Here is a 26823-nt window from a genome sequence, read left to right as displayed (position 1 = left end):
TTAAACAGGGAAAATGTGGCCTGTAGATGTAACAAATCTTTAGATTTTAAACGAGCGAAATATGTTTTCCATCTTGAATGCATTTTCTTCATGCTGTTATCCAAGTCAGTTTTTCAAATATTATATTTTGTATTATATTTTTTTCACAATATATAAATATAACAGGGACCAATCATTAAAAAAACTGAAAAATGACACACGGGACTCTGTCCTGTAATGTAACAGCTCCATAGGTTTGTGTTGTTGTGGCCAGTTTTAAGTATTTTAGCTTCCAAATCTAATTACTGCCACACCCATGAGACCCGACCACATATTTTTTAACATAGTTATCCTTCTGACTGACTTCTTAACCTGTGATTTTCAATTGATTCAAGCCATAGAAATGTGACGCAACTATCATTCTCTATGGGAAGAATTGAAGTTGTCACATGAGTCAACAATAATTATTGTTGACTTTTAGAATTTTGTGGTGAAAAAAATTCTAATTCTACTGTATTGGTGACATTTAGGTTTATTAGGTATTATTACAAGTATGTGGAGATTCTAAATGCCACATATCTGGATACATGCTCAATCATCCAGGTACGTAAATCCCAAAAGGTTGATTCTGTTCATTTGGATGTAGCGTTTTCAATGGGAGACACGTTTCATCTTTTGTCACCTTATAAACAGTACATTTGCATAATAACTGAAACCAGCCCACTGGATGAACACTGGGCTGTGAGGTCAGTTCTCTGTACTGTTTATAAGTTTGGGGAAACCTGCAGTCAGCTGAGACTGAAGAAGTCAATTGGATGAGTGCGTAGCGTTTCTCCCATTCAAAACGCTACGTCCAGATGAACAGAATCAACATTTTCAGGTAAATGCCACAAAGTTTGCATCCAAATAATGTTACATTTGACCTTTGACCTTACGTTTGCATTTCGCATCTGTCTTTTCTTTCAAAATGTTATATCTTTGAAGAAAGTATGTCGCGTGAAAGAGAATGAGCTGTCTAGATACAGGAATACCGTAGTATAATATCATATAATATAATAAATATCATATAATAGGCTAAAGTTATTCATGTCCTGTTATCTATGAATTGCCTCTGTCAGTGCGCCCCAGGGTGGCTGTGGCTACAATGTTGCTTGCCATCACCAGTGTGTGAATGTGTGTGTGAATGGGTGCATGACTGGATATGTAAAGCGCTTTGGGGTCCTTAGGGACTAGTACAAAGCGCTATATAAATACAGGCCATTTACCATTTACCAATCAATACCTATTACACATTACCTACTCCTACATAATGTTTACAAAATACAATGTGATTCCCTTTAAAGGTAAATACTACCCAGAGAAGGAGCTGCCTTGGTGGAGGTGTGCGCTCTCAATGCTGTTTGTTGTTGTTAAGCCGTGTGACAACTCACACGTCTACCTGCTCACATTATGTTGGTAAAAAGAGCCAAAAGGCTGGACATAATGTCAGGGTTGAACTGCAGCCTGTTAATAACAAAAGTGTGGGGCTCAGTTTACTTCACTTTTAAGTACCGTTGATAAACCAATAGAAATTTTGCATTTTCAAAGTTTCACTGCTCCATTTACAGCAATATGTTCTCATTCACCCGTGGAACAAATCGTTAGGTTCTTTGATCTCAGCGTGATGGTTGTTATTGAGGGTTATGGCACTGTCGATATTTTTAACGCTGCTGCGCTTGTATGTGTGAATGTTTGTGCGTAAGCCTTTCAGAGGTTTTTGGGAAAGAAGGATGTTTCCCAGGAGCTGGAAGAGGTCCACATGGAGGCTCGAGCTCAGGACAAACTACACACCGTCTCTGTGTTACAGCTGCTGAAGAGCCCAGCTGTTCGCTGGCAGCTCATAACTGTCATCATCACCATGGCCTGCTATCAGCTCTGTGGCCTCAATGCAGTAAGTTTTTGATTTAACTTACCTTTCTCAGGTTTTGAGTGGAATCAGCTCCCTTTATGCTATTTCACAGTGCATTTGACTGTATTTATAGATCATTTATTATTCATTTAAATAGATTCAGATGCACCAAATCAATAATGCAAGCTCTGTGTAAATATTTCATTATAAGGACCCCACCCCAACACCATTCTGAAAGCAAACAGTCAATATATCTTTAAAGATGATCTGGCACTCTGAGAGTTACACCTAGACCTTGTTAATAAGTTTGGATCCTTGGTCCTTCCCCAGGCAGGAAGGTGATAAGTGTTACCTCTTCTACTGGAGAGACTCCAACAGGAGAAATTGTCATTCTGCTCTATTCTGGCACTCTGGAGTACATTCCCAGTCGATTATGCTGTTTTCTGATTTTTCTGAGTTCGGCTTGGGCTAGAGAATATTGCGGTAAACACTGATGACAAATTAAAGACAAAAAAAGGAACAGAAAACGCACGAGTAAAGTGTTCGACCACCAATTGCCGCATGAGAAAAAGGCTTCGTGATTTCTATTTGAGGGATGGAACTGCTTTCTTAAAGTGACATACTGCCTCACGAGGGCTTTTGATCACATTGGAGAAAGTTCTGTTTAACACATCATTCCAAAAATGGGTCAGTGTCATCTTGGAAGAGATGACCCACCCATCAGGGTAGAATAAAAGACAATCAATCACAACTTTGTACTGATTTGCCCTACATTCCTAGCCTGCAAGGCGACAACGCGACCAAAGTGTACCAGTAAAATTTGTTACCTTACCTTACCTTGTTATTTAACCATTATGTGTGTCTGGTTTGGTAACAACTCCACCACTTAACCCACTGAGGTCTGTGCCTGTGCTTTCACAAGTGTGATCCTTGTATGTTTCATCACTTTTGAAGTCAAGTATTTTTTTTCTTTTTTAAATCAAGTTTTAAATCTGTCCTTTGCTTAATTACATAGTTCTTGAACTGCATTTTGTTATAAAAGTTTAAAGAGAAGGTTCAAGTGTAAATACAGAAAAAAACAAGAGCGCTTGTGCACCGTTAACCTAATTAAAGTGACTCTAGGTTTATGTACACCGCTGTGCAGGAGACCCAGTGGGTGTGGAGAAGTCGCTGTGAGTCACTATATTTTGTGCACTTTGTTCAGACTAAGATGCTTAGCCATCCTTCACCTGCTGTGCTGCACTGCACTCGAGTGTCAATGATTTGTATGTCTCTGAGCTGGCTTTATAAATGCCAAGAATAGTCCTTCACCTGGAGGAAAGTTGCTGCTAATTACGGCAGACTGAGAAAAACTTACGTTAAAATTGACTCTTGAGCGATCGTGGCTCAAGAGTTGGGAGTTTGCCTTGTAATCGGAAGGTTGCCGGTTCGAGCCCCAGCTTGGACAGTCTCGGTCGTTGTGTCCTTGGGCAAGACACTTCACCTGTTGCCTACTGGTGGTGGTCAGAGAGCCCGGTGGCACCAATGTCCGGCAGCCTCGCCTCTGTCAGTGCGTCCCAGGGTGGCTGTGGCTACAATGTAGCTTGCCATCACCAGTGTGTGAATGTGTGTGTGAATGGGTGGATGACAGGATGTGTAAAGCGCTTTGGGGTCCTTAGGGACTAGTAAAGCGCTATACAAATACAGGCCATTTACCATTCACACACACATTCACACACAAATGCAAAAACACTGGCAGTTTTTAAAACTCTAGATTGTATTTTCTCACTTTGCTTCCGCTTGTTCGCACTTATTCAGCCTTCTGTAAAACACGTTCAAATGTTTTAATGTCTTTCTTTGTGTTTTTAACAATATTAGTGCAGGTGTTAAGCTTGTTGCATTTGAATGTCAAAAATTAGTCTAGTCAAGCTGCAGGATTTAATTTTCTTTAATTTCAATCTCATTGTTCTAAATGTGATGAGAATGTAGGCTAACTTTAGTGACATTGTTAAAATTTGTGTGTAAGCTCTGAAGTGAACAGGATTGCTGAGTTTTATGTAAAGATATATATAAATCAGTATGTTGTTGTTGTTGTGAAAACCAAGACCAATGGTACTTTTTAATTTTTTTTAGATCTGGTATTATACCAATGGGATTCTTCGTGAAGCAGGCTTTACTGAGAGCATACTTCCCTACATCACACTAAGCACAGGTGCCATAGAGACTCTGGCTGCCATCATCTCAGTAAGTATGGCTATTTGATTTATTACTGTAAGTCAGCATCAGCTTTCAGGTTTACTGTCAAGTACTAGGAGTTCAAAAATGAAAAACAAGCACAGACAGGCAAAAAAAAAAGCTGAGTGGTCAATATAAAAACCAAAAAGAAGAAGAAATAACTCACATGGAAGAGAACAACAAAAGGTGCTGCAGGGAACAAAGAGAAAGTCCTGTTAACCCTCTCAAGGCAGGCGTTGCCGATTTGCAACAGTTCAAAACTAACAACCTGATTACCCCACATACATATTTTATGAGTGTTTTTTACTCAGAAGTACCACTGCAGGACTTGGTTGTGCATTAGCAAAAAAAAGTTTAATTTGAGCCTGAGAGGGTTAAAAATGATAGAGAATCCAAAAAGAAACCAAAACTCTGGCAGCAATGACCTGGGACCTGAGGTTAGTCAACATACAAACTGAGGGAGGGGACGCGACTCTGCGTACACACACAGGACTAATGAGGTGCAGGTGGAAACAATTAGGAAGAGCAGACAATTATAGAAGCACACGAAAGCAGGATGTGGAGACAGAAGATAAGATATTCTTGCAAACTGGAAAACCAAGAGTAATGAAAATTCAAACCCTTATCTAAGCCAGACACCATGACCCAGAAGCCCCCTCTGCTAATGAACAGTCACAAGGCACATTTTCTGTTTGATTGTATGCTTTGGTATGTTTGACAATTCTAGGTTTACACGGGTATGTGCTATGTGAGAGAGGTTTGCTTTTATTTTGTTAGCAGTGGATGATGCTTTTTGTTGTAATTTACATTCCTGCACATGCATACACACTCTGACCGGCCACTTTTTTAGGTGCAGGGTTCAGTGTATTGTGCATTCAGAGATCCTGTACTGCATAGCTGGGCTGTGATAGGTGGTTGTTTGACTTATGCTTTGCTGTCAGGTCACCACAGGCCGGCCATGCTCCTCTGACCTCTGGCATCAATAAGACATTTTTAACCAGAGAACTGAGGTGCACTGGATATTTTTCTCTTGGAAATTCTCAGTAGATCTGCAGCTTCTGTCTGGCACAAACAACCATACCACATTCCAAGTTACTTAAATCACCTTTCTTCTCCATTCTGATGCTGAGTTTGAATTTCAGCAAGTCGATGTCTTGATGCCATTGATACCATTTACATGGCTAAATGCAATGAGCTGCTGCCATGTGACTGGCTGATTAGGTATTATTGAGCAGTAAAACAGGTGTATGTTATAAAGTGTGTGTGTGTATTTGTGTAAAGTCAGTTCTATACAAGTGTATTGAACAACTACTAAATATTGTCATATTTATTGATTAAATATGACTCGTGATCTCCGTGGATGAAATCTGGGTAGTGTGAGGGGCAAAGACAAATATGCAGTAGTTGACAATCCTTTAACCCAATCAACCCAATCCTTTACTGTTACTATGTTAGCATATTCTAACATATTAGCAGCTCAGCTGTACTTGGATTGCTCTCAACCATGTCATTTCACTTGACATGCTTTTTAGTATTACTTCCTCTGGCAGTAAATCACTTTCTAAATGATGGAGCAGGGAGCACTTTGTTTGGGAAACGGCTTAATGAAGTAATTAGTTTGTTGGAGCATCTCTCCTGGCAGCTTGTGGGGGGAGTTGTTAGTATTTGACATCATGTGATGATTTACTTGCAATAGTAACTTTGCATAATCACAGTTATGATCACATAAAGACATAAAACCCACTAATAAGACCATCTTACAGACATTCCACTGGAGACATGTTTCAGTCAGCAGCAAATGTTAGCGTAAAGCAGCATCAGTATACAGACATTATATTTTCAGGTTGTATGTCTGTCCCACAGTGGAGGATTTACTAATTCGATTTTGGAGGTCAATGGTCAAAACCACAGACACTTGTCAAAAACTCTAAACTTCAAAAAACTATTACGGTAAAACGTCTCAGAAATGTCAAGTAGGATACAATTATATTTTATGTACGAGTATTATTCACAACTTTGAGATACATATTTTCTAGAGAAGACAAAGCAGTGTTTGATGTATTGGACTTACGTTGCCTCCTTGGTTCCCACGATAACTAACATAACTACTTGGATGAAAATCCTTTACAGTCAGTAACTGCCTGAAGTAAAAGGCTCTACCAGGTCTTTGATGCATCTCCCTTCAGTTTCTGCTTATTTGTGGCTCTCTCTTCTTTCACATTTGTCTTCAGTAGCTGAAAAGGATGAGATGAGATCACGTGATTGACTTGGCCATTAGCAATATCCCATTTCTTTGCTTTGAGAATGTCTTGGGTTGCTTTTGCAGTATGCTTTGGCTCATTTGCACTGAGAAGCATTATTGATCAGTTATGGAGCTTTTGATATTTGTTTTGCTGTTTTTAGAAATAATGAGGTCATCATGCACTTCATTTGTCACCTTTGGTCTCTCAGACCTTTTTTATGGTGCTGAGCCGGCCAGTGCATTCATTCTTTTTAAGAACATACAGATTGTTGAATTAGCCACTCCTAAAGTTTTTGCTCTCTGATGGCTTATTTATTTTTTCAGCCAAATGATGGCCTCCCTCGCTTGCACTTTGCATCTTTTTGGACCTCATATTTAACGCGTTGAATCGGCTTCTGATATGTCTGCTTCCATTGTCATGAAATCGGAAGGGAAAAGGTTTTACCTGGCCATGAAACTGCTTGTGCATCAGCCATCCTATTCATTTTAACCTTCTGAAAATGGTGACTTTGTATAAAAGCCAATATAACATTCAATGTAAAATTTTTCTAAAAACTCTTGAATGAAAGCTGAAGGTCTGCACTTCAATCAGATCTTGTTTGTTTGATTTAAAATCCACTGTGATGGTGTGCAGAGGCAAAATTACAAGATGTGTCACTGTCCAACAGTTTAGGGACCGAACAGTAAAACTATTTTGCTGCAGAAGCAGTGATTCATGATGATGAAGGTACGCTATCGATCGAGATAGCGTAACCATGTGTTACCCTATTCACACACACAGCACAATGACAGGGTAAAAATATTTGTTTTTTTTATGACTGATACTAGAGCTGTATTACTGTCTCCTGAACAGTAGGAGCTGATCTACAGAGCAATGCTCTCAGCTTCCCAGTGCAGGGTCCTGTTCTCACCTATGATCAGTCAGTCTTCAGGCCAGTAACCAAAGGTTATAAAGTTGGCCCAAAAGGAGTTTTCTTTTTGGGATCTGTGGACTCACTGACAGAGTAAGGAGCTTATACATAAAGCTGGAGCTCACAACTGAACAGCTGCTACTTCACACTGAGTGGAAATGCTAATGTGGTATAGACACCGGACTAGGACACTACCTGAGTTTCCAAGGGAGGTATTCTTGGCATGCTGAACTGGGTGGAGACCACAAAACAGATCAAGTTTACATTATAGTGATTGTCTTTCTCTTCTGGCACGGGAACACTCTGGGATCCCCAGGAATAGCTACAGGAAGTGGCCAAGGATTGGTCTAATTGCCATTATCCTCCTGTTATTGAGATGCATTTGAAATGCCAAAAGAAATGAACTAAATGATCAATCAAATTTTAGTTGAAGGAGCTCTTTGCCCAAAAAGGGCATTACATTTTTAGTTTAAACCAAATACTAATTGCAAAAATGCACTGGGGAATGCAGTATGTCATCTCTCCACATTTAATGTTGTGAGATTGTTAATGCCCTGCGTGGGCTGCTATCTATTTCTGTGATTCCTGTCAGCATGAGCACAGATGATCTTTGATCTGCGGCAGTGAGGAGACCCCGCTGAGTAATTTAGCTGCCAGGTGACTAACTTCAAACACCAGCATGTACTCTTCAGATACCAGTTTTACCCCCAGCTCTGCAGTATCTCTTCATTAGGCGCTGCTAACTCACCTCCAGCTGCCTTTACTGAACACCACCCTTCTTATGTGGCTGACAATAATGATCATCTGGCTGTTTTGCTAGCATGCACAACGTAGTCGGAAATGATCCAAATGAAGCCAGCGTAAGCTTCAGATTTATGACTGTGTATTAATCCAATAAATAACTTGTCATGAGTTGTGACTTTTCGGTAACGAATGACAGAATCCACAACTATCGTAGCTGACATGTCACTCATGCTGAAGCTCAACTTTTTGCACCACAGGCGATATGTTATGTTATAGTCATAAACTGTACAAACTTTGCTCTTTAGAACTATTCCAGTTGGTACAGTGGTACAGTTATTAGTATCTAGAGGGTTCTGGGTTTGAACCCACTGACTGGCTGAGACCTTTCTGTCTGGAGTTTGCATGTTAACACCGAGAAGACCAAGGAGCTCATCGTGGACTACAGGAGGAATGCTGACCCACATCCACCCATCCACATTAAGGGGACGGCTGTGGAGCGTGTGAGCAGCTTCAAGTTCCTGGGAGTCCACATCTCCGAGGATCTCACCTGGACGACCAACTGCTCCAAGCTGGTCAAGAAGGCTCACCAGCGCCTCTTCTTCTTGAGGACTCTGAGGAAGAACCACCTGTCCTCAGACATCCTGGTGAACTTCTATCGTTGCACCATCGAGAGCATCCTGACCAACTGTATAACAGTCTGGCACGGGAACTGCTCTGCCTTGGACCGGAAGGCGTTGCAGAGGGTCGTGAAAACTGCCCAGCGCATCGCCGGAGCACCACTTCCTGCCATAAAAGACATCTACAGGAAGCGGTGTCTGAAAAGGGCTGGGAAAATCATCAGAGACCCCAGTCACCCATCACATGGACTCTTCACCCTCCTGCCCTCTGGGAGGCGCTACAGGAGCCTCCGGACTAAGACCACCAGGTACCGGAACAGCTTCTTCCCCACAGCTGTCAGACTCCTGAACTCTGCCTCCTGACATCTGACCCACGTTAACACATGGACTGAACATACACACATCCACAATGGACAACTGTACCCTCAAACACACAATAATAACATGGACTGAACCACCACTCACAACCACTAGCACTTTATATAGATACTGTAGAAATTATCCACATATCTAATTTATCTTAACTGCACTACTGTATAGCTCTGTAAATAATCATTCTGTACATACGATAATTTTTAACCCTACAACTGTTTACAACTTGCATAGTTCCCATTTCTGTATAACTGTATATCTCAGATTTCTGTAAAGTTATTTATTTCATATTCTGTATAGTTTTTCATATTTATATCCTGTTCATATCCTGTACATAGCTTGTACTCACTACAGCCTGTACATACCTATAGTTATAGAATATTCACAACATACTTCATACCGTGTACATTATAACATACCATAATAGACCCATTTCTGTAATATACTTACATATCTATATTATTGCTAATATATATTGTAATATATCTATATCACTAAAGCACTTCTGGATGGATGCAAACTGCATTTCGTTGCCCTGTACCTGTGCATGTGCAATGACAATAAAGTTGAATTCTATTCTATTCTATTCTATGTTCTCCCTGTGCCTCTGTGGGTTCTGTCTGGACACACATTCATTTGTGTCTCTAAATTGGCTGTAAATTTGTGTTAGCTCTGCCATAGACTAGTGACCTGTTCAGGGTGTTCTCTGCCTCTGGCCCTGTGACAGATGGTTTAGGCTCCCTCCCACCTGTGTGCAATTGCATTGGAATTGGATAAGTGGTTATGAAAATGGATGGATGGACAATACTTCAAGCACTATCAGGCAAATGTAAATATACAAGCCTTTATTTGTACTCTGTAATAAATATAAGTAGCTGATGGAGCAAACTCAAGAGCTTTACAGACATGTTTTAATCGTTCGTTGGTGTTAAACATTGGTTGGATGTTCACAATAATTTGACATGTATTAAGAAAGGTGAATTTCAATTTTGACTTTGTGAGTTTAAGATATTTATGATTTTTGAATTAAAGTCTACACCTTATCTTTTCTTCAATTTAGGTAGAAAACATTTTAAAGTTAGAATTTAATCCCTGTATTTAACAATATATGCTTCGTAATATGAGAAATGAATGCACCTCATGATGTAGCTCTGACTTTCATCCATTAACAAAGCTTTTCCTTTTACATAAAGCTGCCCACACACAATTAATTTCTTATACAAAGAGTTTTACATATAAAAAGGCATGTGTTGCATGCCTCCAAATCCTGGTCCTTGCTTGTAAACACTAAAAGATTAGTTGCAGTTTGCTGTTAATGAGTTTTGGGAAGCCCAGGCATCAAATGCACCCAGGAGAAATGTTCCTCATATTGCTTTATAGAAAAAAAAAATCAGATTTATTCAATGGTTTGTTAAACATCACAATACTGCATTCTGAATTGCTTTTACCCATGGAGTACAATTCACTTTACACAGGAAATGATACAGAGGTTTAAAATGAAAGTGAGCTATTTATCATGAATGGCATTCCATTTTTTGTATGCTGTGCTTGTATTGCATCTTTTGCAATCACCAGCTAAAGTTTGGGATGTTAAAAAATTACAATAATGCACTGTGACCACAAAAAAAACCCTATTTTAAACTGAATTAATGACTAAGAGAAACTAACATATAACAAGCTAACTATTGTGATTTAAATCAAATGACCTATGCAGAGTTTAACGCTGTTTGATTAGCAGTTCCCCTTTGACAATATCACTAGCTAATGCAATCCTTCTGTCCTCAGCTCATTAAGGCACTAGAATGCTTGTATTTGAGTATTTTTCTTCTTGAGCTATATATTAAAAGGCTCTTTTTATTCTCGATTTTTCCACCGACAGGGCACATGGCAAGATGGAAAGAATCTATTGAAAGATTACAGTGAAATAGTTTAGAGACAAATAGTTCCTGAGAAATGTCAATGCAGCTTAGGTAGCTTAGGAAAAAAAGCATGCAAACAGACAAAACACAAACAAATTGAGAAAAGGTGCTCATCCAACCGAAAACACACGAGCTGGACATAAAAAGAAACCCATGACATAAACGAGGGGGCAACTTCAAGCAGTACAGATTGCAACAGATCTTATTTCCAGATGACAGAAAATGTAACGAACCTAGATGGGACTTGCTTGTCGTGCATATCAGAACAAATTGTTTTTGGGCAGAAAGAAAAGTTTCCTTGGAGATCTGGAAAAAAGGCATGTCACTAATATTACGAAAGGATCTATTTTAACCCAAACCATGTTTTTAGCTCCCTTAACCTGCCTTTAGCTACCTTTTGTTCTTACATGAAATATAAACACCTGGAATAAAATGAATGAAACACTCTGGAATGAAAGCCGTGCATGTTACTCATCCATCCAGCCAAATGTCTTTCCTACATGGACTTCATTACTCTTTATGCTACCTCTGCTGTCATCCTGAAGCCTTTATGCTGGAAAGCCCAATTTCCAATTTAACAATTAAGCGTCTATGTGTTCCAGTCACTACGGTCAGTTCTGTACTATTCATCAGCTACTGATGGACTCTTCTCTTTTCCTCCTCAATCTAGATCTAAATGTATCATTAAGCATTTTTACAATAATATGTTAAGCTTTATTGAAATAAATTTGTTATTCACAAACAAATCTACTGTAACTCCTTTAAGAAATCTGCCATGTTTACTAGTGACCTACTGGGCAATCGCCCTTTCATTGTGGCAGACTTGTCACTATAAGGCTGGTTAACATACAAGAGCCGAGGACTGCATGCCAACCCGCATTATTTCATGCACATCTGGGCATGTCGTCACACATGTAACCCTTTGGCGAAACAAGCAAGTTATCTTGAAATAGCAAAATGGGTCTTTTGGTAGTGATGAAGCATTTGAATCTACAATAAAAGATCCAAACAGTAAAATGTGGATTTACTTTTAGCTGAGATTGTTTTTTAATGATCAATGATTTTCAGTGTTTATACAGACAGAATGGCCGGTGGGCCCTTAAGCTGTGGCCAGTTGTCTTGAATGGCTCATCTGCTTTTTGATGTGATGAAGAGTGGCATGACGTTTTAATCCTGCCAACCGTGACGGCTGAAGTTTCCATTCTGACCTCTGTCAAGCCTGCCAAGAAAGAGTATATTAGGTTGTGAGTATTATTCTGTTAGAGCTGTCATTTAATCCTGTTTAATCAGTAGTTAAGTGTGTTATTTACAGGCACAAATACTCCTGACACAGAAACACATAATCGTATTTGGTTTTGCTGCAAGTCATATGAAAATAAATACATATATTTATGACTCTCTATATAAATGTATCTTATTTTTAAGCTAGCAGCTGTATGATTAAGTCATTCTCAGAGTTACTGAGACATTATCATTAGCTAGAAGATCTTTTTATAAGTTTGTGAAGTTTGCTTATTAAAACTGAGCATGACATGATGTTAAGCCACATTAAAGCAGCAAAATAAAACTTAATTGTTCAAACTGCTTCATAGGAATGACACAATCAAAAAATTATGTCTGCCAGATCACGTCTGTGACAGTCATGATAAAAAGTGCACTGTCTTTCAATTCTTCGGTTTTACATGCAAAAACCATCTGGTTCTTATCAGATCTTAAGATAACTCACAAGATGTGACATATTATAGTATGACATTATTTATTTAATGAAAATTACACAAAAAAACACCTCATTTGATAGCTTGTAGAATCTAACCTCAGCAGCAGGACTTTACAGAACGTTTTCACATATGCAGCCCTATAAAAAATGCAATGGTAGTTTTGATTTTTGTGAAGGAGACACTCTCATGACTAATTGAGCGATGTCACTGACTAGCCAATCTTTGGCATGCAGTCTGTTGATGTCACATTTTTGGATCACCTTGTATCGCTTGGAACCCTGGTGGAGTAGGTACTAATAGAAAGGGGCTTAAGTACACCCTTATTTCTTCCATGGGAATTAAGAAGGTAAGTAGCAGCTCTGTGCTGGTAATTAAATGCACTTGGTTAACTGATCATCAGTCAGCAAGTGTGAGCACTTTTGCAAAAGCTTTGACAGTTTGCTGCTCTGGAACATTTAGGTATATGTCAGTACAAGTACATGCAATGAAGAATGAATGAAGAAGCAATTGTTGCCGCCCATCAGTGTGGGAAGTGTCATAAGGCTGTTTTCATCAAGTGGAAAAGATTCAAGAACATTGCCAATTTTTCCAGGAGTGGATTCCCCAGCAAATTCACCCCCTGAAGCCACAGAAACCGAGACTACGTCTCTAACTTTATAGGCCTCAGTTAACATGTTGAATGTTTAAGTTCATGACAGTGCAATTAGAAAAAGACTGTTTGCAATGAGAAATCTGGTTGCTATGTAATTTTTTCTCTATAAAGGACATACCAGCATGGCTTAAGTTTGCATCTGTTTGGCCCTAATGCAGAGCTCCATGTGAAGCCAAAAAGAAATGCAGCATATCAGCACAAACACCTGACGCCAACTGTTAAGCATGATGGTGGAAGGGTGTTTTGCAACCACATGACCTGGGCACATTGTTAAGTTGTTGAGGTGAAGATCAGCTCCTCTGTCTACCAAAACTATTTGAGGCCATCTGCCCAACAGCTTAGGAGACCTTAAGAGAGCTATGCATAAAGAAATACCCACAAACCTCAATGAATTTAAGCAACACTGTAAAGAGGAGTCAGCCAGAATTCACCCAAAACCATGTGACACTGATAAATTCATGCAGACAGTAATTACTTCAAATTATTGCTGCCAGAGGTTCTACAAGCTGCTGAGTCATCGGGTGCACTTAATTTTTCACACATTGTTTCTAGATTGTAGCTTAAATATTCTTAAATAAATAATGACATTGTGAAATCTGTTGTGTTGTTGATCTGAGGTTGTATTTACCCAAGTTTATGACCTGGAAGGGACTAGATGATTTTTAAATTGTCCTGATATGTAAACCCTTAAAATGATCAGGGGGTGTACTTTCTTTTTACCATCTTTGTACAGCACACAAAAGCTACAATAGACAAATGTGTGTTGTCACTTTGTGTCATATAAATATAAAATAAGGCTTATAAATATTCAGCTTCTTGCACCTTCATAGGTCTTAATGAACTGGAGTTTTGCTGTTGTGTGCAAATCCGTGTGCCTCTGCAGTGTGGGTAGTGCCTAGAAGATTAATAGTTGGTGCCTACAGGGACAAGTAGGGTATGGACACTGTATTTACACACATGTACACATACATCCTAAGTGAACTGCAGTGCTTTTGGAGTCATTTCTAAATGAAGACTGATATATTCTGCAATATGCTAATAGGAAACTGCTTAAAAGAGCAAAATTAAAGCCAATGTATTCTTGGAACATAAAAAAAAAAAAATCAGTTTTCTTCTTAAGAAAGCTCAGCACCTCCCCTACACCATACATAAACACCCGCTATCTTTGCCTCTCAGTCTCAACTCAGAAGCCCCTTGGTATGGGAACAAATATTGTACAAATAACAGTGACCTTTTTGCACAACGTCATGAAGTCCCACTGGTTTTAAGAATAGGGTCATGGCTCATGCTGCATCTATAAGCTAGAGGGACCTGGTCAAAGACCTACTGTGACAGAATCACTGATGAGCCACATGCAGTGTTATGGATGATGAAATCTGTATGTATATGTTACTGTATATATAGGCAGCCAGTATATACAGACCACCCATTTGTGATGGTAATTCTTGGATATAAGCCTTTGCTTCATTGAAGCAAATCACAGGGTGAACTGTGAAGTAAATCAGCATATCAGCAAGGACTAAGACTCAGGGTTTGAGGGATAGGACAACTTTGCAAAATGATGCCATCTAAATCAGTGATATGGTTACCCATGAGACCAGTAGGAGCCAATCAGATCTCATTTATCGGGAAAGTCAAATGTTCTTAAGGTCAGACAATGCAGAATCACTTTAAAGACTCTGGGAAGACCTGTGATTGTAATGACTTCTGGTCTTTCAGGACACATTTGATTTGGACCTTAATAAAGTGAGTCAACCTATGCAAAGCTACAGTACCTTAAAACATACGTATTCGTGGGCTCAGATGTTGTGCTGACCAACTGGCAAATTCCCTTACAGATGTGTCTGCCAACTTTTTAAGCCAGGACCATAACCCTCACTCTGATAAACTGATGATCAGTGACCTTTAATGGCTTTACTAGACTTTACACTAGAACCATTAGCATTAACTATTTGTTTTTAATCTATCTCCTGCACTGATCAAGTAAAAATAAAATTCCAGAGGACAGTACGTTACAAAAACTGGCTGTAATGAGCTCTGCCAACATAAAGAATGTGTCTCTAAATAATGAAAAGGTTTCAGCAGAGATATATCTCACTCTACATATAGCGTACACATATAATGTTCATATTTCATTTTATTTTGTTTGATTATTGATATCATGCTTGGCACAGTTGTTGTCGGGTTAATTCTTTGTTGCACTGCAGCGTGTGACAATGAGAAGCTGCACTTTAGCTATTAGCAGTGACTCATTGTCATTTTTACCTGAATCCTTGAATCTCTCTCTTCCTAATTATGTTCCTCCATTAATTTTCTTACCACATTAATTTCACCCTTCTCATCACTTCGCCTATTCTCCACAGCTGGTGCTAGCAGCTGCAGCCTCCTGTCACTTGTGAGGCCTGGTTATTAGTTGTTTCTGGTACTACTGTTCACAGTCCAGCTGCTGCGATAGCTAACATGTCGGTTAATTTGACACATTTTGCTTTTACCTCCTTTTTATAGTTTTCTCTCAGCTTTCCAGCTCCACCTTCTCACCACTTCTTCCACACTAAAGCTTTTCTAGGCAGTGAAGGTAGGGGAGGGGTTGGTCATGTTAAGAGATGTGATTGGACTATTCAGTGTCAGTAATTAAAGTGAATGAGTGGGTGGATGGGCTGCTTTCAGTGGTTGTACGGGCGGAGTGCAGTTAATTTTTTTTTTTTTTTTTTTTACAAATCATACAAGGAATGACAAATTCTAATAGTCATAAACTTTATAACGGTGGACGTAGCTAAAGCGATCCATTATTTTGTGACTTGTTAGTAATTTCTAGCTGTCAGTTATTAAACTTTTCCGCTTTCTTCCTGTTAAAATTCAATTTTTCCTTTCCACTGTTGCAAAGTGCTTGCTCATGCAGGGTTGTCTAATTGTTGGGGTTTTCTTTGTGTTATTAAAGGGTTGTTGTTGTGATTTGGCGCTATATAAATTGAATTTTTTACAGTCACCATTTTGGTTCAAAATATTAATGTGCATGTGATGAAATGGGCAGACTTAGAAACTGCTTGCTCATTGCTGATGGTCAATCTAACTGCCAACCATTGGCATGTGGATCCCAGATCTATAAATTGGAGAAAATTAACTCTGCAGCCAAAAATGATATACAAAACCCTGTTGTTTATTATGCTGTCTTTTCTCCAGGGCTTGGTGATAGAACGAATTGGCAGGAAGCCCCTTCTCATATTTGGTTTCTTTTCCATGGCCGTGTTCTTCAGCCTACTCACAGTTTTTCTTAATTTCCAGGTAAGCCACACTTCCTGTCCTTTATACTAGACATACAATATCTGAAGAGGCAACATAAAAATATATTCTGAGAAAACATGGATTTTAACACAGTTGCAAATCTCAAACTTTAAAATTCTATAAATGTACATATATTTATATATAAAAAAATGCACTTTTATTATGAAACATTTTTTGCATCATTCAGTATCATTAAAATCTTGAACTGTGATTACTTATTAGCAAAACTTTTACAATGCAAAATATTTAAATACCTCACAGTACAGCAGCTGTAATATATAACAAAATACTGATTATGTCACTTGCTCTCTCTGATTCCTTTCAGGATAGAGTGTCATGGATGCCCTACCTCAGTTACGTCTGCATACTCGCTGTGATTGCCTCCTTTTGCTCTGGACCAGGTAAAACTACTCACATATTCTGTTTTGATCAAAGTAAACACCCTGCAAGCAGATTAGCTCAATAATCTGTGTCTGTAATTCAGTGAAGTACTGTACCTGTTGTATAATCAATGTGACTTTCCCCAACTCCGGCCTGGAATGATTGGCATCGCAAAGTAAGCTCCTGTCATATATTAGCATACTAAAAAAGGAGCCATACAGTATACAGTGTATGTCATTGCCCTGCAAATGTGGCAGTGTCCACGGCAGGTCTTGTGCAAGTTTGACTTTAAGTTTCAAGGTGAAGCTATTCCTGCCATCACACATGCTCAACCTTGTACAGTAATAATATCTCCAGGGAGCATTCGCCCAGTAAAGTGTCTCAGTGTCTTTAGATTGAGACTGAAATTGCAGAGTAGGAGAAAATATCAAAAACCTGACACGCACACAACAGTAAGTGAAGCACATTTTATTGTTTTATTTTTTTCATACCAAAGTTCTTTAATAAAGAGGAAGAAAATAAGACAACCTTATGCTGAGACACAGACATAACGCACATAACAACACCATTAGAGTCAATCAATTCCTTTTTAAGGTGCATTTTTGAGGTAATCACTGAGGAAAGGAAGATCGTTTGACTGCACAGTGATGATTTATAGCCTATTGAAACAAATGAAGCTTCCCACTACTGATGACTGGTGAATGGCTTGAGAGTGGGGGTGGGGGTGGGGATTCACCAGAGGGATGACCCCAGTAGTGATGTGAGCCTTCCAGTGGATAAATGAGCAGCCACACCTCCTCTTAAGTCACTTCACCATGGAAACCATGGCCCAGATATTTCAAAAACAAAGATTATATTTCTCTATAAGAGCAGAGGGAGATTTTCCTGTTTGATAATGACAAAAGGCAGAGCTGTAGCGTTTATTTTTGTTTATTGTTTATTTTCTCTTTTTAGCTTCCCTTTTCATTGAATTATAATTTTATTTCTTCAAATATATGAATTTTTCCTTAATCTTGGAATCTTTGAATCTTGAAAGCCTTCATTCTTGTCTCTCTGTCTCTTAAAGCTGCTTTCTTGGTATTGTTTGTTATATCTGAATGTTTCTTTCTTTCATTTTCCTCTTTTTCCAATTTGCAGTTTGATAAGGCTTAGGGCTGTGCGATATGACCAAAATCTCATATCCCGATATAAAACATCTATCGTCCCGATAACGATAAAAATCACAAAAATGTAACATTTTCTGTAAATTATGTGAATCTCGGGCAGCTCGACTTGCGGGAAGTGTTTCCAGCTGCGCGTCATGTAGCTGGAGTCGAGTGTTTTAACCGATACATGAAACTATACATTTTTAGACATAAGTTGTAAAGGCCGCTGTTTTCTTTGTGAGTATTTATAACACGGCGTGCTGCGGGGAAAAGCCTGTTCTAACGTTTGAGTCTAAGGTTTATTTTTTTAGCACCTGGCGGCTCTTTTTTACTTCTCATCCGTAAATAATCTGCTCTTTCACGTGATTCAGTTTATTTTGAAAAGTCTCAACAGGCTCTTGAGCTTTATTGTGAAAGGTTTATGTGGAACATAAACAAGCGGACACGCGATGGTGTTACCGTTGTTGTTGCTAACCACAACACATAAAAACAGGCGCTTGTCCGTCTGTAGTGTGGTTATATTAAATATAAGAGAAAGAGAGAACTTTAAGAAATTAATATAACTACAGTGACCATCAAAACGATGAAAAATATTGCCGTAAACAGTTTATTTTGCGACACCACGAAACAAACGATAGCGTAAAATGAAATGATAGACGTTTTTATATCGTCATCCGATATATATCGTTATATCGAACAGCCCTAATAAGGCCATTCAAAATGCTTTGTCAAATGTCATTTTCATTTTCTAATGCTGAAATATTTCTTTGAGTTGTACTTGTAAGAGAACAAAAACTAAACCTGAATGAATGAATCTTTTATTCAAATCTTTCTTTTTCTGATCCTGATTGTGAGCTTATTACTTTCCAAATTTGGTTGTGTTTTACTTCACTTCATTTTTTAGTTTTCTGTATTTTAGCACTATGAACTAGTATTTGAAATATAATCAGTGCAGCTGTCACAATTGCAACAAGTTCACAGATTTTTTTCTTTAACCAAAATAATGTCTTGGCTCATAAGAAATCACCAGGTACAGATTTGCGTTAGTCCTTTTTTGCATTTTTGTATCTTGTGCCTTTGTAGCATCTTGTATGAAGCTCACCTGGACTGTAGTTTAGTCGTTATCGCTCTCTCACCCTGTCCTTTTTGCCATTCTGCTAAACAGAGCAATAAAAGAGATAAATAATCTCTCTGTGCTTCTTCATATGACTGTCGCAGACAGTTATCCAGCTTTCACAGTGTCAGCGTAACATTCAAAACATGCAGGAATGACACACTTCGGGGTGCTTGTACAGTACTTGTTAGGGTTTAGTGGTGCGATGGGATATTTTAGAGGAAGCTGAATGAGCCTCAGACAGCACAGTTCCTCAGTGTGAGATCAGGGGAGTGACTTTATTGGATTCCCTGTTTGCACTGTCCTAGAAAGTGCTGTCACAAGGACTAATAGGCAATTTGGCATAGGTTTCAGTCTCTTCACTGTGTCTCAGGGCTCACCTTTAGAAGAACAAAATTTGGCAGACATATTTGATGGCTTTTAAGTTCACTTCCATCACTCATGGAGATTTTTATAGACAACATTAGAATAGATTAAAACTGTGATCGGTGGAAGGTTAATTTACTGCTAGCAGTTGCCCTCTGCAGCAGTCTTGTTAAATGGGAGAATGCAACAGAATAGACTTAACTGGGTTTTGTAGCAGTACACTCAAAAAACACTGTGTCACCCTTTGGTTTTTACAGTCCACCACATAAATAATTATATTATTTTGTTAATTGAATATTGGTATGTTTTATCGTTTAAAATAGTGATGTATCTAAAACAATTGCTCAGCGCTGGTTTAGTTAATGCTCTGTAAAAATATCATGTTTTCATAGTGTGGTTGCTTATGGAACTAAAGCATATTCCCTCAACTGGATATTAGTGCTGTCAAATAGAAAACGATAGACTGGAAGATGGAAAAAGGGCAAAGTGTAAAACTGCAGTCAAGTGAAAATGTTAATTACATTTATAAGTTATAATGTAAGTAACATTTTTAATTATAACCAGTTGGTTATTAATGCTAAACTCATATGAAATCTGGCAAAGCATGTATCCATATGGCACCACTGCAGTAAATTACAGGCAGCCAATAAAATCAGTGTAACAGGAGGTCGTCAATTAAAGAAAGGAAAGGACGAAGCTTTGATTAGCTCGCATCAAATTATTACCACTGCTCTGTGTGACAGCGTTTTACATTTTACAGCATTTAAAATGTTTCTTTAGGGTAACTTATAAAAATTAATTAGCTGTAATTACTGTACATGGCAGCAAAATTAAGACATACAGAGATAATAAAATGATATGTTATGTGTCAGTATATAATACACAATTATCTTGTCCTTACCAAAGGTAAAATTATTCAGTGACAAACTCACACGAACAGCAACACGAGACACTGTTTCATTATGTGTCTAATAAAAACTAAGCCACAATGCAGACTGTGTGAAAATACAAGTACACCACATGATTGTCACTGTAGAACCACCTTTAGCAGCAATAAGCCGAAGTAATCATTTTCTGTATGAACTCATCAGTCTCTCATTGGTCAGCTGTTCTTTACAGTGTTGTTTCAGTTCATTCAGTTTCTGTCCTGTTCCATGACTCAAAAGTCTTGTTGTTTTTATGTTGTCTGGATACATAAAACCTTGGGTCTGAAAGAGATTACTGACAATCTTGCTATGTCTTTTCACTATTTTCGTGAATGCATGCGTGAGGTTAAAGGTTGGTTCAAGAGTAATTCTCTTGTCCTGAACGAAAAGAAAACGGAGATTGTGGTGTTTGATAGTAAAATCCCCCGCGACCAACTGTGTGCTGCTCTGATGCCTTTTGCTAGCTCTCCTTCTGATTATGCCAGTAATTTGGGCATACTACTGGATAGCTCGCTTAAATTTGACAAGCAAGTGTCTGCTGTTGTGAGGTCTAGTTTTAATCAGCTGCGCCTCATTTCTAAGGCTAAGCGCTATATTCCGCACATTGACCTGGAAAAACTCATTCACGCATTCGTGACTTCCAGGTTGGACTACTGCAACTCTCTTTACATTGGTCTTTCCTCCACCCTTCTCGTTAGATTGCAGACTGTCCAGAATGCAGCGGCACGCCTTTTGACAGGTAGCAGGAAGTTTTCTTCCATCACTCCTGTTCTTGCTGGCTTGCACTGGCTTCCAATTAAATACCGTATTCAATTTAAAATATTACTTTTCACCTACAAAACCATTAATAACTTGGCGCCGAGCTACCTCAATGAGCTTCTCAGGTTACACACTCCTGTCAGAGCACTTAGATCTGCTACCCAAATTCTTCTGGAGCAACCTCGTTCTCGGCTGAAGTCTCGTGGTGACCGTGCGTTTGCTGTAGCTGCCCCGGTCTTATGGAACAACCTTCCTGTTGCTATCCGGACGTCTGACTCTATGCCACTGTTTAAATCACGGCTGAAGACTTATTTGTTTAATCTTGCCTTTCTACCTAGTTAACACTTGGTGTGCGTTGTACATTTTTATCCGTTATGCTTGTGAACTACTTTTATATCTTATGATTGTCAAGGTTTTTATAATTGATACGTGCCAGGTCCTTTCTCTTTTCCCTCCCATCTCCCTTTTCCTATTTTATTTTTGTCAAGCACCTTGGTATACCCTTGGTTTTTTAGTGTGCTTTATAAATAAAGTTTATTATATTATTATTATTAAGTTCTCCAGAGGGTGGTAATGAACTAATCATGTGATTCAGGTGTGTTGACCCAGGGTCATATCTAAATCCTGTGGGACACCGGCCCTCGAGGCCTGGATTTGCCCACCCCTGGTCTAGGCCAATACTTTATTTTCACAAAACCTTCTAAAATTAATTATTACTTTTAAGTAATTACTTTTAAATGAGCTCTACTGGATTTGTAGTATTAAACAGTATAACAGATATCTCATTCCAACCCAATGTCACGACAAAGCCTGAAACAGACACGCTGGTCCACTGTGTCCATTTCAGGCTTTGCCTGTCCAAAATGTGAAATGGACACGCAAGCAGAAGTTGTAGGAACAGCAGAGGGTAATATTTTATTTTGAGCCAACATGAAAATAATCACGGGAAAGCATTTAAACAGACATAACACATTTACATGTATGCACATATAAACATATATACATATAAACCGCCTAGCTTAATTAATTCTGACAATTTACAGACCCTGGGATGTACTTCATAAGTTTTTTGCTCACTACCAACTTTATGGCTTTAAATATATATTATCTGCCCCTATTTGTAATGCAATTTCTGTATGGGTGTCCATTTTACATTTTGGAGAGGCAAAGCAAAATGTGAAATAGACATGCTGGTCCACTGTGTCCATTTCACGTTTTGTCGTGGGTTGCTCAATCGAGGGAGGAATATCCTCAGCTTGCATCCTGCTGAATATTCACTGCAGCGACGCCTGCTTCATGGACCTGCAGCTCTTTGTGATAGCACTGACTCAGTTGCATGTGAAGTGTTGCTCCACAGCATGAATCACTTGGCTTTAATTTAAATCTAAACTGTAGAGTTGTCGTATCTCATAAGATTTTTTGTGCATTTTTTTTCTTTAAGGAGATCATTTGCACAGCTGTAGCAAAAATCAATCAGCTTGTGGAGCCTCTGTGCATTTTGATTGGTCAGTGCAGCACCTTGAAGGCAACATCCAAAGTTTGGATGCATTGGCCAAAATAACTGTCTTCCTGCTTACTGTGAAATAAATTTGCCACCTTTTTGGAGTCAGATCTAACGTCTGACAGAAATTATTGAAAGTTTAGTACCAAATTATTTTAATGTGACAGAAACTCATCCATTTTCTTAACTGCTTATCCAAATCAAGATTGCGGGGTAGGGCTGGAAGCGATTCCAGCTGTCATTTGATGAGATGTGGGCTGAATATTGGACAGGTCCCCAATCTATCGCAAGGCTGAAACAGACAGATGTACTCACATTCACACCTACGGTACAACTAATTTAGGCTCACCTATTAATGTAATAAGCATGTCTGTGGAGTATCTGGAGAGAATCCATACAGGCACAGGGTAAACGTGGAATTTGAATCTGTTGGATTCAAACCGAGCCCCCCTGCAAACCCAGCCTGCAGACAGAGGTTTCTCCTGCTCTGTAAACAGTTTCAAATCTAATTTGGAAGAAGTTCTTGAAATCAATATTTTCAGCACATGCTCATTTAACAGCTGAACAATTAAATCAGTTTATGCTGGTGAGTCACTTCTCATGTAAAGCGGGGATTATTCTGCCGCCGAGGATAAAAATAAGCATTTCACAGTCAAGCTGTCACCGTTTGCACCTAAATGTGTGCATTGTTATTTTGGTTGGTTTGTTGTGTAACTTTGCAGCTTTTCTTTCATATTACACTATTGACATACCACTGAGAGATGAGCATGTAAAAAAAACAAACCCATATTGTCAAACTAAGCACTTTGTGTATGGTACAAACTCATCTCTCATCCTCTTTATTTCTCCCTGTCTCAGTTCCCTGATGACTTCCCTTTAGTGAACAGCCTGGAGATGAAGTTTGTGATCTAACAAATAAAAGTTCTTCTAATCCTCAACAATAGAGTACAAGGGCAAGGGATCAATGCAGGCTGAACTGACAGAAAGTGTTGCCACTATAAACTTGTCGCTTTGAGGAAATGGCAGAATTGATCTCTAGAGAAGAAGACGCTAACAAAGCGCTTTAGAAAAATGGACTGTGGTGGGCAGAGTCAGTTAAACAGAATTAAAAATAAGCATGTGGCTATTCTTTGAGCTTAGTTATCTTCAGAAGAAGAACTCATTTATTTTACTCTTGATTAGGGATGGTGCTGCTTTTTTTTTTTTTTTAGCCTTTTCACAGGGAAGCGTTGTAATTGAACACTGGAATTACTAAAATGTTCAGTAAGGAGAAAGTTTTAAAAAAGCTCCTCCCAGTCATGGCTGTGAGCTGCTGCAAACAAGCATTTTACAACTTTGACAAGTTTTTCTTTCTAGCAATGTGTTACTTTCATGCAGTCAACTTTTTGCTTGTTGGTTACATGTAACTGCGATCTTGTCCTGCTCCTGACCAGTGACCATCCGCTTACTATTTTAATGTATTTTAATGACGCTAATCAGAAGTAATAATGATATAATCATTTTACCTCTCATCCATAAAAGGTTGATGACCTATAGCTGTCCCCCTGCCAGGCCAGCATGCGACAAGTTTGTGAATACAATAGCTCGAGCAGAAGGCAGTAATAATTTTGCAAATGAATACTATAAATGCATCTACTAAAAATCTCGGAAGAGTGAGAATCTCAGTGACCTTGACCTCAAAGTCAGAGGTCAACTTTTTAAAAAATCATCTAGGATTTTCTAATTTAAACCAAATGTACATCTACTAGAAGGCTGAGTGGTAGCACTGGCCCGTGAGAGTTTGAGAACATTCATTATAGGTAGGTGGCTGAAGAAAACTTATCTTTTTAATTAGAGATGGCACAATACCACTTTTTTATGTCCGATACCGATATCATAAATTTGGATATCTGCCGATACCGATATGAATCCGATATAGTGATTTTTAATCAACAAAACTGTTTTTTTAAATATCTTGCTGCATTTTGTATAAGTTCATACTCAAGTTTAAAACAACAACTACACTAAAGCTATTCTGTTATACCTGTATGCAAAAAAATATATTTCATAGTTCAGCAATACTGATCAATCTAATAAACTTAAACCTACTCCATCCTCCCTATTCTGGTATTTTAAAGAGTACTTAGCGTAAATATTAAGCAACCTAACTAATAGGGTTCCAACTCCCAGCAACAACAAAAATAAATAAATAAAAAATAGGGAACCACCCCTCACGCTCCACCTCATGATGCTTAATCGACGTAATCAACCTTAATTTGATGCAGTGTGAAAAAAAATGCACAGAAATCAATTATTTTTCAAGAAATATTAAATAGATTCAACATCTTTCTTCAACAAAATTGCAGACTGCACAGATGGTACCTTCCCAAAGGAAAAAGTACTATAGCTTACTAGGGTATATATATTAGACTTAATAGTTACTATATACAGTAATGGACTTCTATTCATTTTACATCAAATTAAAACTTTGGGTGTCAGATAATTATTTATTAAAAGCTAGACATTTTAAATGAGAATAAGAAAGAAAAGTATGTCTTTGTGCCCCCTTTTCCCTGTTCATGCCCTATCGGCCCCCCTGGCTAAACTTTGCTAGATCCGCCCCTGCACAGTTACCAGCGTCAGCTATGTAGAAAAAGATCCTGGTGTAGAAAGTAATATTAAATAAATTCTAACAACAGCTTATCAAGCTTGAACGTGCTGCTGTTGTTTATCCCCTGGTTTCCTCTTTCTGGTACAAAGTGGGCCAAAAACAAACAAGAGAGACGAACTCGCTACAGAAAAGCCGATCAGCTGATCATTAAGCAGTTTCATGATTGAAGTAGCAGCAAGAAGAGGCAGTCGCTCCATATATCGTTTGTTAAGCTTAACGCAGGAATGCTTTACAAACATTCAGAGATGGACTTACACACTTGCTTTACTTCTCTCGGGGATAACTTTGTCGGAGATGAAATGCCGGGTTGCTAGCGAAGCTCCAAATGCTATCCAGACCACCGACAGGTCCCGTATGCCACAGCCGCTCTATCACGTGATGCATACTGCTCAGACGTGCTAACGTTCTGAGGCGAGTTACGGCGTGTTGCAAGTTTTGTGAGGTGCTTTCGTGATATTTAATGGATTGGATTACATTTTTTATTTTTCTCCGATATCCGATCCAGTAATTTAGGTCAGTATCGGACCGATACCGATACGTAATATCGGATCGGTCCATCTCTATTTTTAATTAGATTGTAGCATATTGTGCTCACTTTGCACAAACATAATCCAGTGGAGAGTCCTTGAAATCCTTTTGTTCCCCAAATCAGCTGACCACATTGATGGCACACAGTGATTTCTTTCAACATTAACATATATATTGATTAATTATATCACGTTGCTCCTTTGATATTTTATGTGTTGGTCAGAATGGAAGTATTCAATCACTGCAGGAGCAAGTAAACAAACCCACGTGTTGTAGGAGAGTTTTCTTTGTGGGATAAAATGCAAATGACATTCTTTTGTGCACTAGAGTGCAAATCTGCCTGGAGGCGATTATGGAAAAGCATTGAAGCAGTCGCTATAGATAAACATTGTTCAGCGATAAAAGGAAAATAATTGGTGTTCCCTGTCATATTACACTAGACCCCTTATTGTCCAAGTGTAAATTGTGTATTTACATAAAAATGGCTCTGTGCACATTTTTCACTGGCAGACAACTTAAGTGAAATATTTGTGCAAAATTTCTGAACACATATAAGGGTTGTACGACCAAGAGTGACACCTTATTCTATTAGTGAAGTGAAGTGAAATATAGACTGCTTTCAGCTGCTTTAATGTGAACAGGAGCTAAGAATCAGAGTTCCTCTTAGCCAAAAACCAAACCTAGGACATACCTGCATCTTTCAAAGCCAGCACAACTGCCCCTGCTGGCTCTGCCAGATTCGATACACCAATCAGAACCACGGTGATCTCTTTTGTTTTCTTTTTCAAAAACAAAGAGTATCTAATTTGACAGACGCAGCGACCCAGTGCAAGATGTGGTGCCACAGCTACAGCCCAGCAGCACTCTTCTTCAGAGCATAGCTTGTGTGAGTATGGCTAGTAATAGAGTAGTACT

At 38.7% G+C, this 26823-nt stretch overlaps 1 protein-coding gene across 4 annotated transcripts in view; it reads left to right on the top strand.

Moving 5' to 3' along the window:
• Positions 1–26823, top strand: part of slc2a9l2 (solute carrier family 2 member 9, like 2) — a 109761-nt gene that overhangs the window by 51274 nt on the left and 31664 nt on the right. For all 4 annotated transcript variants that reach the window (XM_084927810.1, XM_084927811.1, XM_084927813.1 and 1 more), the window contains 4 exons: positions 1722–1909; positions 3980–4090; positions 16437–16538; positions 16864–16939. In XM_084927810.1, coding sequence (XP_084783936.1) covers positions 1722–1909; positions 3980–4090; positions 16437–16538; positions 16864–16939 — 477 coding nt within the window. The remainder of the gene's footprint in view (positions 1–1721; positions 1910–3979; positions 4091–16436; positions 16539–16863; positions 16940–26823) is intronic.

This window comes from Perissodus microlepis, chromosome 5, assembly GCF_051167445.1.
Source record: "Perissodus microlepis isolate ML-2025 ecotype Zambia chromosome 5, ASM5116744v1, whole genome shotgun sequence".
NCBI classification, from domain to species: domain Eukaryota; kingdom Metazoa; phylum Chordata; class Actinopteri; order Cichliformes; family Cichlidae; genus Perissodus; species Perissodus microlepis.
Note: the sequence above shows the minus strand (reverse complement) of the source record. Positions and strands in the feature narration are given on the sequence as shown.